This window comes from Myotis brandtii, unplaced genomic scaffold (assembly GCF_000412655.1).
Source record: "Myotis brandtii unplaced genomic scaffold, ASM41265v1 scaffold185, whole genome shotgun sequence".
NCBI lineage: Eukaryota > Metazoa > Chordata > Mammalia > Chiroptera > Vespertilionidae > Myotis > Myotis brandtii.
Genome location: NW_005356870.1, coordinates 4,956,991 through 4,970,205, shown reverse-complemented (window position 1 = coordinate 4,970,205; position 13,215 = coordinate 4,956,991). Strand labels below are relative to the sequence as shown.

At 34.6% G+C, this 13,215-nt stretch overlaps 1 protein-coding gene across 1 annotated transcript in view; it reads left to right on the top strand.

The window, feature by feature from the left end:
- TNKS (tankyrase, TRF1-interacting ankyrin-related ADP-ribose polymerase) overlaps positions 1-13,215 on the top strand; it is a 142,992-nt gene that overhangs the window by 80,843 nt on the left and 48,934 nt on the right. The window contains 3 exon segments of the mRNA XM_014537931.1: positions 10,991-11,085; positions 12,554-12,620; positions 12,883-13,069. Of these exon segments, the coding sequence (XP_014393417.1) occupies positions 10,991-11,085; positions 12,554-12,620; positions 12,883-13,069 (349 nt within the window).

Here is a 13,215-nt window from a genome sequence, read left to right as displayed (position 1 = left end):
AGAGAGAGAGAGAGAGAGAGAGAGAAACATCAATGATGAGAGAGAATCATTGGTCAGCTGCCTCCTGCACCCCCCACACTGGGCATCGAGACCGCAACCAAGGCATGTGCCCTGACTGGGAATCGAACCGTGACCTCCTGGTTCATAGGTCAGTGCTCAACCACTGAACCACACCAACCAGGCCCTGATGATATATTTTTATTTATCAATTATTAAATGATAAAGAGATTTAAAAATACCCCTATAATGATTATTATTTGATTGTGATTTCTTTAGCTTAAACTGTTCAGTTAACATCAGTTGACAGTATTTTGAAAAAAACTCATGTTTTTAGTAAAGGGTGAACCTTACTGAGGAAAAAGGCTTACTTAGGTACAAAGAAAAGTCTGATCTCAGAAACTCTTCTGGTCTGATGAGAAGCAGAAAAAGTGAAGATTTGGGATTTAAGACTTTGAAGCTATCTATAGCTTTGAATTAGCATTATTAGGAACAGTGGTTTGGCAGTAATACAAAACCAACATAAACTATTGACTTCTTAATTCATTGTTTACCAGTTGGATGGTGCTCAGGATGGGATACAGTAGACTGGGTGGCTTAACAGAAACTTATTTCTCACAGCTCTGGGAAGTCCAAGGGGATGAGGGGCTCTTGTCCTGGCTTATGGAGGGAAAGCAAGCTCTGGGGTGTCTCTTCTTTATAAGGACACCACTCCCTTTATTATAAGGGAGGCCACCTAAAGGCCCTCTCCAAATAGCATCACACTGAGGGTTAGGGCTCAACTTACGAGTTCGGGGGACTGGGTGACACAAACATTATAACACTTGCTTATTTTTGTATCACTACCTTTTTTTTTCTTTTTAACAAAGTATAATCGCCCAGGAAGCCTACTTCTTCCCCTCTCCACATCATATGCATATTTATCCATTCACTCTTTTGTTCAATTAAATTAGAATTATAAGAGGAAATTTCTAACAGCATCAAGAATTTTCATAATATTCTATTTTTTTAAAAAAGACTGTTTTCAGTGACTAAGAAAACATCTTTCTCCACTAATAATGGCATCAATAGTAAAACTTTAAAAACACTATACGTACCTTGCATAATTTTTTGAAATGCATATTTGGGTAGCCAAATTAGTAAGTTTGGAAATAGACTAATTCTAACTATATAATATTTCATATATTGGTTTTCCTTTGGTAAAGATACTTTAGTTTTTTAATAGTAACATGATAATATCCTACTCTGAATACGATAATGTCTATTAAACTAATCTTTTAGTTTCAGAGAGGGTTCGAAACCTGTGAGATTGGGGGAGGGACCTGTGGACAGGGAGCAGAGCTAGAGATCTCTGTTCCTGTCTACCTTTGGCTCCTGAATTCACATATGCAAACTCAGAAACAATAAGGACTTCGTCACTGAAGGAACATGACGTGACAACATATCTCAAAAGTCCTAGAGGTCTTAGCCACATTGAAATCAACTAAAGGAATTTACCATTCTCCCTCTTTACACAGTTAAAAGAGCTGTCTAATGATCCAAGGTGGAATGATTCTTTCATAAATAATCTTTAAATGCCTTGTCAGTGTAACGTGTTTCCTGTTTCAAGAACAAGTTATTTGTTGAACATTAGTTAGAATCTTGGATGTTTAGATTTGAAAACCTAAGATTGTAAATATTAATTATGAAAAGGAATTCCTGTGAGGTTTAGGTAGTGTGAACACTTTTCTTCTTAAAGTATAAAACATCATGTTACATCAGACCAAGAAACCTGGTTTCCATAAAGTATGCCAGCTGTTTCTCATTAAACAATGCAAAATTAATGTTGCACCCTCTGAGAGTGCTAAGCATTTTTTTCCATACAAACCCTAAGAGAACATGCTAGAAACTCATTTTCATGCATACATTTCAATTTTTCTGCTGATTATGAGGCTGGAAAAGAGAAACAAATTTCTGTTGAAGAATCCCCTTGGAGTTTCCACAATGATAATATTAAGTTAAAATTGAATTAAGTTGGTATTCAGAGTGTTATTCTCACAGAGATTACCCTGTGGATTTCCCGTTCTTTTTTGTTTGTTCATTTTCTTCCTCTCTTTCTCTTCCCAGTACATGCACTTGAGATAAAGATAGTCTTTGCCCTGACCGATGTGGTTCAGTTTGTTGCATGGAAAGGTTGCCAATTCGATTCCTAGTCAGGACACACGTGTTGCAGGCTGGATCCTCAGTAGGGGCGTGCAAGAGACAGCCAATCAATGTTTTGCTCTCACATCGATGTTTCTCTTCCTTTGTCTTCCTCTTTCTACAAATCAATAAAAATATATTTAAGAAAAGATTAAGTCCTTTACATTATCACTTTAAAAATAAATTTTTACTATAGAAGGCAGTTGAAGTATAGAAATATTGCTTTATATTTCATAAATTCAACACATTTACAAATGCTTTAGGTCCCTTTCAAAAGATGACCATATATGTTACTTTGAAAGAACATTCTTTCTGAGGCTGTAAAATGTCAAGCATTAGTGTACCTCTGGTCACGTAGTCTATGTAGAATTCAGAAAAACTCTTTTGGAAGAGGAAAGTATTGGAACCTTCACTGTGATAACTCTAACAGACAGTTAACTGTATTATCTGGCTCTACTTGAACACATTTTTTTTTTTAAATGAGAGCGCACTTGTTTGTACCAAACCACATGTGGATTTAGTGTTGAATTTAGGGTTTCACACTTTAAGGAGGGGTGGTAGGTAGGCAGTTAGTCTATGTAAAGCAGTTGAGACAACTGGACATCTTGAGTTCAAAAAAGAGACCACATGACTATGTGTTAGAGATAGGTAGAAAAATCCTGCACTGGGAAAGAGGCAGATAAATTATCTTCTCCAATTTCAGTATTTTTTTATTCTTCCTTGTCCTCCAATATTTACTGTTTTAGACAATTTCTATTGTTGTTAAGAAGTTATACATGTCTAGGGTGCTCATCCAGTGGTATGAACACACTCTTATTATTGACAGCATTTGACATGTGGTACCCTGTGGATCAGCAAGCTAACTAAGGTGGTCAGAACTACTAAGGCAATCCTGCCACCAAAAATAACTCTTCCTGCCACTTAGCCGTACTAGGGCATTTCTAAACATCCTATCCAGAATGCCCAGCCAAAGGAAAAGGAAGAGGGTGAGGGAGAGTGCTGAGGTCAGACGTCTGGATTTGATCTCTGAGTCTGCTAACTTATTGTATTAATCCCCGTATGCCTCAGTTTCCTCATTTGTTATGTGGAGATACTAATAGTTTCTAGCTCTAGTAGTAGTTGTATAAAGTAAACAAGTTACTACATATAATACACTCTGAATAGTATTTGTTACATAGGAAGTACCCACAATATTTTGCTATTGTTTTCAAAAAAATACTTTGTATTTTCAAAATATTTTTGTATCTTCTACTTCATTTTAGCCTGAAAATAACTATGTGAGGAAGCCAAATACTGTTGTCGCCCAACTCTCCCCATTACAGAGATTGTGACTTAAAAACATTAAACACTCTTAAATATATGAGTAGTATCGTGTCTATTCATGAATAGTACTGATATAGTCCACTGACGTGAGACCATATCTATGGTTAGGTGTGGTTAGCTCTAGGCACTGTGCTTTAGTAAACAGTTGACGAAGAGGCCAAGGACTAGAGGAAAAGATTCATAATAGGAAATAAAACTTTATTATAAGAGGATCTAGTAATGTGTTATCTGTAGAAAAAAACAAGTTAAAGAAGACATTATTTGTAAGAAAGGTGTGAATAAAATATCTTTTTAAAAATTTATTTCTTCTTTGGCTCATTAATTTTTATTTTCCAGATGTAGTTTCTCTTTTAAATTATTTTTATAATAGCCCAAGAGTTGAGAAACTTGAAGGATATTGTCTAATCTTCATTATGGTACTACTGAAAATATCCCTTCAAAATATAGGCAGCAGTCATGAGATAAATTTATTTCCATGGACTCATGCCCATATTGATTCCTTAGCTTTTAATTTATTTTGATTCTGATTTAAGTATCACTGTCTCAAAGACATTCTTAAATTGTTCATGTCTCTGTATCTAAAAGAAATTTAATAAGCTCTGATAATGCGGTTATATTTTCTTGGGAATTTTGTGTTAATGGCAAATATATTATTTTATGTGTAGAAGGGAAACATTGATGTATCTCAACCAAATAAATTTGAAAGAGATGTTTTGTTAAGTTAGCCAGAACAGAGATGGGACAGCCTACATGTCCGTTGATAGGTAATGGGCAAATAATTATGGCTCTTCCCTGGCTGGTGTGGCTCAGTTGGTTGAGCATCGTCGCCTGCACAAAAAGATTGCCAGTTCGATTCCTGGTCAGGGCTTGTCTCTCACATCTCTCTTTTCTCTCTCTCCCCCCCCCCCTCTCTCTAATATCAACAAAAATGTATTTTAAAAAATAATAATTGCTATCCACCATAAGTACTATCCTATGAAATATTCAAGTTTCATTTGAAGGAGGAAAATTAACTTCCTTACTACATAAAATACAAGAAGATATAGGCACAAGTTAAATAATCACAAGAAAAGGGAACTAACAGTTTCTTCAGCAAGGCAGTATTATGAAAAAAAATAAACAAAAGGGAGGATGAAGACTGTTGAAGGCACAATATCCAAATGTATTGATCTTGACCAGCAAACCAACTTTAAAAGTTTTTGAGGTAATCAGGAAATTTGAATATTGACATGGGCATTAGATGATAACCAAGGATTACACTCTTCTCTTAGATGTAATAAAAATATTAGGGGTTTTGAAAGAAAATGCTTATAATTTTTAGAGGCACCTACAAAAGTATGTAGGGGTTAAATGTTACTGTGTCTTGAATTTGCTTTGGAATACTTTAGTGGTGAAAAGAAAAGATAAAAGTGATAGCAGAAGCCCAGTGTAACAAAGTCTTAATAATCAATGTATGTTGAATCTGGTTGATGACTACATGAGTGTTCAAGTGCTGAAAAGATCATGAAGTTTTATCTTATGAAACCACTAGAGGCCCGATGCACGAAAATTGTGCAAGGGGCTCGGCCCTCGCAGTCCCCCCCCCCTCCCCGCCTCCCTGCCCCTTGCCCACTGGTCGTTTTGGAAGGTCGTTCCACCTTTGGGTCTAATTAGCATATTAGCTCTTTATTATTTAGGATTTGGTAATTTTAACTGTAGAGCAGGAGTCTGGAGGAAAAATTTGAATAGCATGTTATATTATTGAGCTTGTATGGAACTGAAAAAAACTACACTTGAGTCTTATTTAAGAAATGAATTGTTAGATAGAAAGAGTAGTACCTTTTGTTATCTCTTGAGCCGATTCCTAATAGGTTTCTTCTCCCAATTTGGTAAAATAATAATAAGTCTTGCCTTATTCCAGATGCATGTGTACCCTTGCACATGTGTACCCACACACAGGCAGACACAATTTTCTGACTTGAGAGCGCTTTAGAAACCAAGAAACTCATCTAGCATTAAGTCTGGCTAGGTCCGGTAACCGAGCATTTCAGTTTGCATGGGTTTCCTGGGACCAGGAAAGTCCTCAGCAAACCAGCATTAGTTGGTCACCCTAGTCTGAAAAATCCCAGAGGGTATGATTTATTTCAAACTGAATCTCCATCTTAAAGAAAACCAAACTACACAATATACCATGAGGTTAGACAGCTCTCCGATGACTTACATCATGATGGCTTCATGGTTGTGGTTTGTCCTTTCCTAGGGAATGCATCAAACATCACACAGGCCTGCATAGAAATATAGTTGTAAAACTTTCACACAGATTTAAAGTCAGATTCACCAAGCTGAAGTATTCGTGTCTTCTGTTCAGAAATTTCTTGGTAATGTAAATCAAAAGCTGGCAATAACTTTCTTTTTTTTTTAACATCTACTATATATGAAATACTATGTTAGCCCTTAAAACAGTGGTTCTCAACTTTCTGGCCCTTTAAATACAGTTCCTCATGTTGTGACCCAACCTTAAATTATTTTCATTGCTACTTCATAACTGTAATGTTGCTACTGTTATGAATCGTAATGTAAATATCTGATATGCAGGATGGTCTTAGGCGAGCCCTGTGAAAGGGTCGTTCAACCGCCAAAGGGGTCGTGACCCACCGGTTGAGAACCGCTGCCTTAAAACATAAAATTGAGATACGTTCTCCATTCTCAGTGAGCTCAGAGTGGATTATAGGAGACAGATACATAAGTAAATAACTATTATTTTGTGACAAGTGTTAGGGAGATTATGGCAGTTTAAGGACCAGTCTTTGATAATCTTTTTTTTGTGTTTTTATTGCAAAAGTATTGTCCAAAGACAGAATAAAAGGAAAGGATAAATCATTCTGGAGTATTGATATTTTGGAATCTCATTTTAAAATCTTGTTTAAGGAATGTCCCAAACTTTGTACTTTATAAAAATAGGATAATAATAATAATAATAGTCTCAAGAAATTCAGAATTAAATTTTATAATATTTTATGCTTCCTAAATTAAAAGTGCTAGAGGTTGAGATATTCTTTTTATATGGTAATTGTTAACCTCAGAAGCTTTCTCAGCACCATTAGATCAGGGAACTCTTTCCCCTGTACCCAGCTGTCATTTGTGAGATAGCAATATGTGCTTTGTGTTAAAATGTAAATGCTAAAATTCCCTTGGGATTGAATATGTGATAACACATTTAAATCTTGAGAAATAGTTATCATGATTTCTTTGTTCACTGGAAACAAAAGATCCAAAAATTAAATTTTGGTATTTTAGACACATGATAGTCTATAGGTTTTCCAAAGCTAATAACTGATCTGTAAGATTTTTCTTTTCTTTTTCTTTTTAATCCTCAGGAATATTTTGTCTTCCATTAAATCTTGAGAAATAGTTATCATGATTTCTTTGTTCACTGGAAACAAAAGATCCAAAAATTAAATTTTGGTATTTTAGACACATGATAGTCTATAGGTTTTCCAAAGCTAATAACTGATCTGTAAGATTTTTCTTTTCTTTTTCTTTTTAATCCTCAGGAATATTTTGTCTTCCATTGTTGCTTGAGTTTGTTAAGAAATCATATGTAAAATTAAATTTAAGTGGGAAAATATTTTGTTACTGGAAGGCCTTTAACTTTTTTAGAAGGTATTTTACTTTTTTTAAGCACTTTTATCTTTCTTTTTAATTACTAAACAAGTACATATTTTTGTTTTAAAAAAATCAAATACCAAAGCAAGAATGCAAAACCAAGACTTTAAAGCCTTTGCTCATTTCCTTATATTGTGCTACCTGGACCTATGTTAAAGTTACACCCACAGTTTTATAACAGAGTTGTCAGTTGTCACTATTGTAGCTATGCATGTAGGATAACTTAAAGCTACCTTAAATGCTTTCTACTGCCCTGAAGATCTGTATCAGAAAAAGCAAAGATATAAATGGCTTTTTTTTTTAAAGGCCTGATTTTAAGAAGAAAAGTTTGAATTTGGGGGTTTCTTTAAGTAAGGATCCTTTTTTTTATAAATGTTTTACAATATGAAAATATTAGCAATAGTATTTTTCTTACAGCAAAACAATATTTAGGTAAATTTTTAGAAAGACTATTTGTATTTACAATTGTTCCATACTTTATCACTGTACATGTTTGACTTTTAAAACATTTTTTTAAAAATCTCTTTTAAGAATAAATCTGAGGAGTATATACTGGCAGTGCATAATGTCTTAAATGTTGGATTCTTATGTTTACTAGTTTACAGACACCACAAAAATATCAAATAACGTGTATTTTACAAATGGGTCTGCTTTATTTTCTTCAAAACTGAAATTATACTCTGTTAATTATCCTAGCATTTAGAAAATTACTTTTATCATCGCTTAGCCACTTGACAATTGGGATGTAAAGCTAGCACTATGTGGTAACTATTCACTAAATGTAGTCTAGGCCACATGAAGTTAATTGTTTTGTATCAGACGATAGCATTTGGTGTATAATGTTTAGTTGTAAATTTTTTTCTGGAGGAAATACTTCTGGGCTCTTAGTAGTATTAGCTTGTTTAAATCATCCTTTGTTCTCAATTTGTACTGTTTAGTTTTTTTGTTTGTTTTTTTAGCTTTCTACCATTTCCTCAAATTTATTGCATGCGTTTTACAGATTTTTATGTGCTTTCTAGTGATACTATTTAGTTTGCATAATTAGCATTCACATTAGAATGACTGCTTGGAAAATCTCATCTGTCTTGTTCTATACCCACTCTCCCTGGGAATTCATCCACTCTCATAGCTCAGCTACTTCTGCTTGGATGCTGCTACCAATTTTGCTGACTGACACTGTCATTAACTCTCTCCTAGATTAGTCCTGCACTCTTCTCTTCATGTCTGCTTGTCACTTGGTTTGCCCTCCCCCTCCAATGCATTATCTATAGAGTAACTAGACTGAGCTTTCCAAAACTTTAGTCTTAAGTAATTTTCTGTTTAAAGTCTTTCAGGGGTTTCCCATTGTTCTTATAATCTCCCCCAATCTCATACTATACTTAACCACTGAAATTTTTTGAGTTCCTCAATTGTACCATGTCCACTGGGTATTAATATGTGCTCTCCACACGACCCGGAATAAAGTTCCCCATCCTTTTGCCTCAGTGATTTGTGTTTATGCTCCTCTCCTTTTGAAAGCAATTCTGAGAATCTTCCCTGACCCCACTCCTTTCTACTCACCTCTGGAGTGGTTTGGTGTATGTCCTCTAACCTCTCATGCCATCCTGACCTTCCCTTTGTAGTCATCACATTTAATTGTATTTGTCTGCTTTCTCTAGTTGACTCCTCGGAAACTAGACTTTTCCCCCCTCATCCTTTGTCCTCCTACATAAAATTATTTTATATAGATTTCATTTAGGGACTTTCTGTTTTTAAGGAATAAGAAAACTCCTAAGGGCACAGTATGGAACCTTTCTTATGTCCATGCTATCCCTAGCACTTAACATGGTGCCAGATACACGGCAGATGCTGACATTCTATGAATACCAGTGATGACCAAATTTGTGCCCAACTTTCACTTCTCCTGAATTCTAGACCCATTACCACTAGGGTATCAGGCACTTCAAATTCAATAAACCCAGACCTCAGATTCTTTCCCTCTCAGCTCCTCTCCTCTCCTCCCCTTTGATCTCCTCTCCTCTTTCTTCCTCACTCCCCCTGTTTCCTTCCTTTCTTTCATCTGTCACTGACATTTCCAAACTGGAACTTTTGTACCCCTTGCTATCTATATCAGTCAATTATCAGATTCTATTAATTCTGCTGCCTAATAATTTTTGACACTCGCCCCTAACTCCATTTATTCACAGTTGCTTTATTTCAGGCCTCCTATTACCTTCTACCTTGTTAGTTACAGAGCCTTCTAATTTATTTGTTATTTGAATTTTAGCCATTTAAAAACTAAATATATTACCATTTTTAAAGCATTATAAATAATTTTTAATCTCAAAATGATTTTTAAAAATCCAGAAACTAGATATTTTTAATGTTTTGTCCTTCTAAATAAACAGTGTGTGTATATGTATTCATTTAGTTACTTCATTTTCAAAAATAAGAAATAAAGGCTATTATTGAATCAACTATATACAAAATTTTTTATTTTATTTCTGTTTTACACATGAAGAAGCTGAGATACATAGGTAATATGACTTTCACAGTTTCATAAGATCCAAGGGTATAATCAGGTTTCCTGACTTCCTATTCAGGATTCTTAAAATCTGGATGGTCTCCTCATTATTAGCTGTAGATTGCTCAGAAATATTTCTTAAACTTAGAGGCTGTCAGAATATATAAAATGTGTGGAGTACTATGAACACAGTAATAGATAATACAGTATTTCGTAATTTTTTTGTATCTTGATATTTGGAGTAATACATAAAGAAAATAACTTGAAAATTGTATTAAATTCCCAGGCCCAAATAGAAAACAGGAAAAGTGAGAGTACATAAAAATATATTAGACCCTGTTTGAAAAGATGTTGCAGTATTTAAACTTTAAGTAAATGAACAAGTAGAAAAATCGCTATGGTTGTAGAGAACCTTTTAATTAAAATAATGTTATTTCTAACTTTTTAAAAGATGAGTTTTGATTTTTAAAAATTATTATATTAAGTTTTAATAGAGAACCTTTTAATTTGGTTCAAATTACAGAGTGGCAGAAATTAGTTGGGAAGAAACGATATTTTCCTTTTGAATACTGCATGTGTAGTGTATGAAATAGAGGGCGTAAATACTACCTTGGCATATTTCATTGCATCCAATGTAGCAAATTAGTTTTGACCCATTGCTAGCAGCTGCTTGGAATGAATATGGTCCATTGTCCTTTTTATTTCTACTAAAGTTTCTTCAAATAGTTCTTCAGGGAGGTTTTTCAACCTTTCCTATTAAAGAGAAATTTTGAGAGCTGCATCTTTAGTTAGTCTTTTTGATAGAATTGGAATTGAAAAGTTAGAACTTGAAAGGTGGACAAGATTTAAATAGGACAAAGAAGCATGTTTTCGGTTATGAGGGATGTGAGCCCTGACATGTCTTCTGAGAATAGTGAGAGTGATTCATGCTAGAAAGAAGAAAGAAATAATATGGAGAGATTAGGGTAGGGCTTGATTACTGAAAGCCTTTGTATGCATGCATATAAGCATAGCCAATGGACACAGACACTAGGGGGCTGAGGGCATGTACTGGGCGGTGGAGATGGCCGGGGGGGAGGTCAATGGGGAAAAAAGGAGACCTATGTACAATAAAAAAAAAGTAGGAGAAAACAGGTGCATGGCACTGAAGTTAGAATTTACTCCTGAAGTGAGTGAATTGTCCCTCATTCAATTAGGAAATAGGAGTTTTTGACACTTTAACTCAGTATGTTTTGTGTATGTTAACGTTCATTGTGTTTAAATCTAAACAAATACAGATTAAATGGTAAAGCAAGAATTATTTACCTGAAGGAGTGGGTGTGTTTTTCTTCTGTTTTCTAGTCTACGCCTTTACATCTTGCCGCAGGCTACAACAGAGTTCGGATAGTTCAGCTGCTGCTTCAGCATGGTGCTGATGTTCATGCAAAAGACAAAGGGTAGGTGTAGCAGTTTATTTCCTTTAGTGGTTTTGCTCATGGATTGTTATGCTTTGTTTTCAACATCTTATATGCTGAAGTTGTTGAACACTAGGCAAAGAAAGTCATATAGACCATTTCTTTACAGCTTGTGTAGCATTTTAAGAATGTTTGCAACTTCGATTTTATTTTCATATACTACTTCTTGCGTCTCATAATAGTTTCCTAAATTAGTTTAATTTTATTGAAATTCTATTATTTAAAATTTGTTTCAATTGCAATTGTTATTTCTTAACTCAAGCTGCATTTCAGAAAGATAAGACAAATTGAAAATTATGATAATCTATTAATATAGCTATCATTTATCTGGAATGAAAAGATTATCTCTTATTAATAAACCAAAATCATAACTATACAGTATTCTAATTTGTTTTTTCCCTGATGAATCTTGGACATCTGAACTTGGAAAACCTAAAAGATCCGTATGAAGGTTGATGTGGTGGGGGTTGGAGGGTTAGGGCAGAGGGACTAAGAAAGCTGTCACGTCATTTACTTTATGCGTAAGTGTATTTTGGAAAACTTTGTACGAGTTTTCTATCTAGTCTCCAGGGACATATGAATCAAGTTTGCTGTCCTGTGTGATGGGCTAACATTTCTCATTATCCCACCTTAAGATCTAAAAGATAACTTGACCTTACTACCCAGGTAAATAGATTCATATTATACTCTTGTGATTGGCAGCATAAAGAAGAGAAGCCCTGGAGGAGGTTTCTTTCAGTTTGCCCCTTTCCATGTCAGGAAACATAGAAATGAATAAAGAATTCAGTACTTGAGACAGTTACCCAAGGGGGAATCCATTCATTCCAAATCTGCTCTTTTCCGTACTCTGTTCTCTCTCGCCTGCGCCAGGTTTTGTGCCATATGTGAATGGTGTCCCGATAGTATAGGGGTACAAATGCCTGATGCTCTTGTACATCTCTATTTCCTTGTGCATGTCTGAAAACAGATGGGTGTACAATAGGTGAGTCATCAAGAGAAGTACAGCACAAAAAAGGGGGTCTTTGACTCATGTAGAAAGATAATTTAAAATGCAAGTTATAGTAGTTTGGATATTTAATTCTTGTGCTGGTACTTACTTTGAAAATGAAACAAAAGAGTAGGAATTTTCAATTCTCTATCAATTAACATTTATTTAATGTAAACACTTCATATATAAAGCATGCAATTGTCAGCACATGTTCTTCATTTTGCCTAAATGCTTCTCTAATTGGTGTTTTTATCATTATATTTAAGGATTGTATACACAAAATACAAGGGAAATACAAAAGATTAAATTATCTGTGCTTTGAATCATCTTACTAAATACTTTAAAATATTTTTAACATAATTGTATTAGGATTTATTAGATTTTTGTTGCTTAGCACTTCTTGGATAAATGACTATAAGTTGTTTGAAATTTCAGTATTTTACTTTGCCTTTTTTCATTTAGTGGACTTGTGCCTCTTCATAATGCATGTTCATATGGACATTATGAAGTCACAGAACTGCTACTAAAGGTAAAAGAAATAAAAAATAATGAATTTCATTTGCTCTTTTTAACTTGTCATGAGTTTTCATGTGTTTAGTAGTGAATAAGATTTTTAAGAAAAGCAGTTTTAAAATATTATCATTGCTTAAACTATTTATAAAAGCTGAAATTAAAATATTGTTGACATTTCAAAGAGTTGTAACTGAATTTTACAGTGAAATAAATGTCTTCTGAGCTTTATTTAATCCAGCAAAATGATTACTGACCAACTACTTTTTCTCTTAATTCAGCATGGAGCCTGTGTTAACGCCATGGATCTCTGGCAGTTTACTCCTCTGCATGAGGCTGCTTAGAATCGTGTTGTAGAAGTCTGCTCTCTGTTGCTTAGCCATGGTGCTGATCCTACACTGGTCAATTGCCATGGGAAAAGTGCTGTGGATATGGCGCCAACTCCTGAGCTCCGGGAGAGATTGACTTGTATGTATTTGTATCCTGAAGTCAAAATTATTTGTTGCAGATTAGACTATCTCACTTTTGTTTAGTTATAAGGGCTGGTGTTTTGTCTAACTTGGATGATATGCTTCCATTCTTTCTCCCTCCCTCCCTCCCTCTCCCTCCCTTCC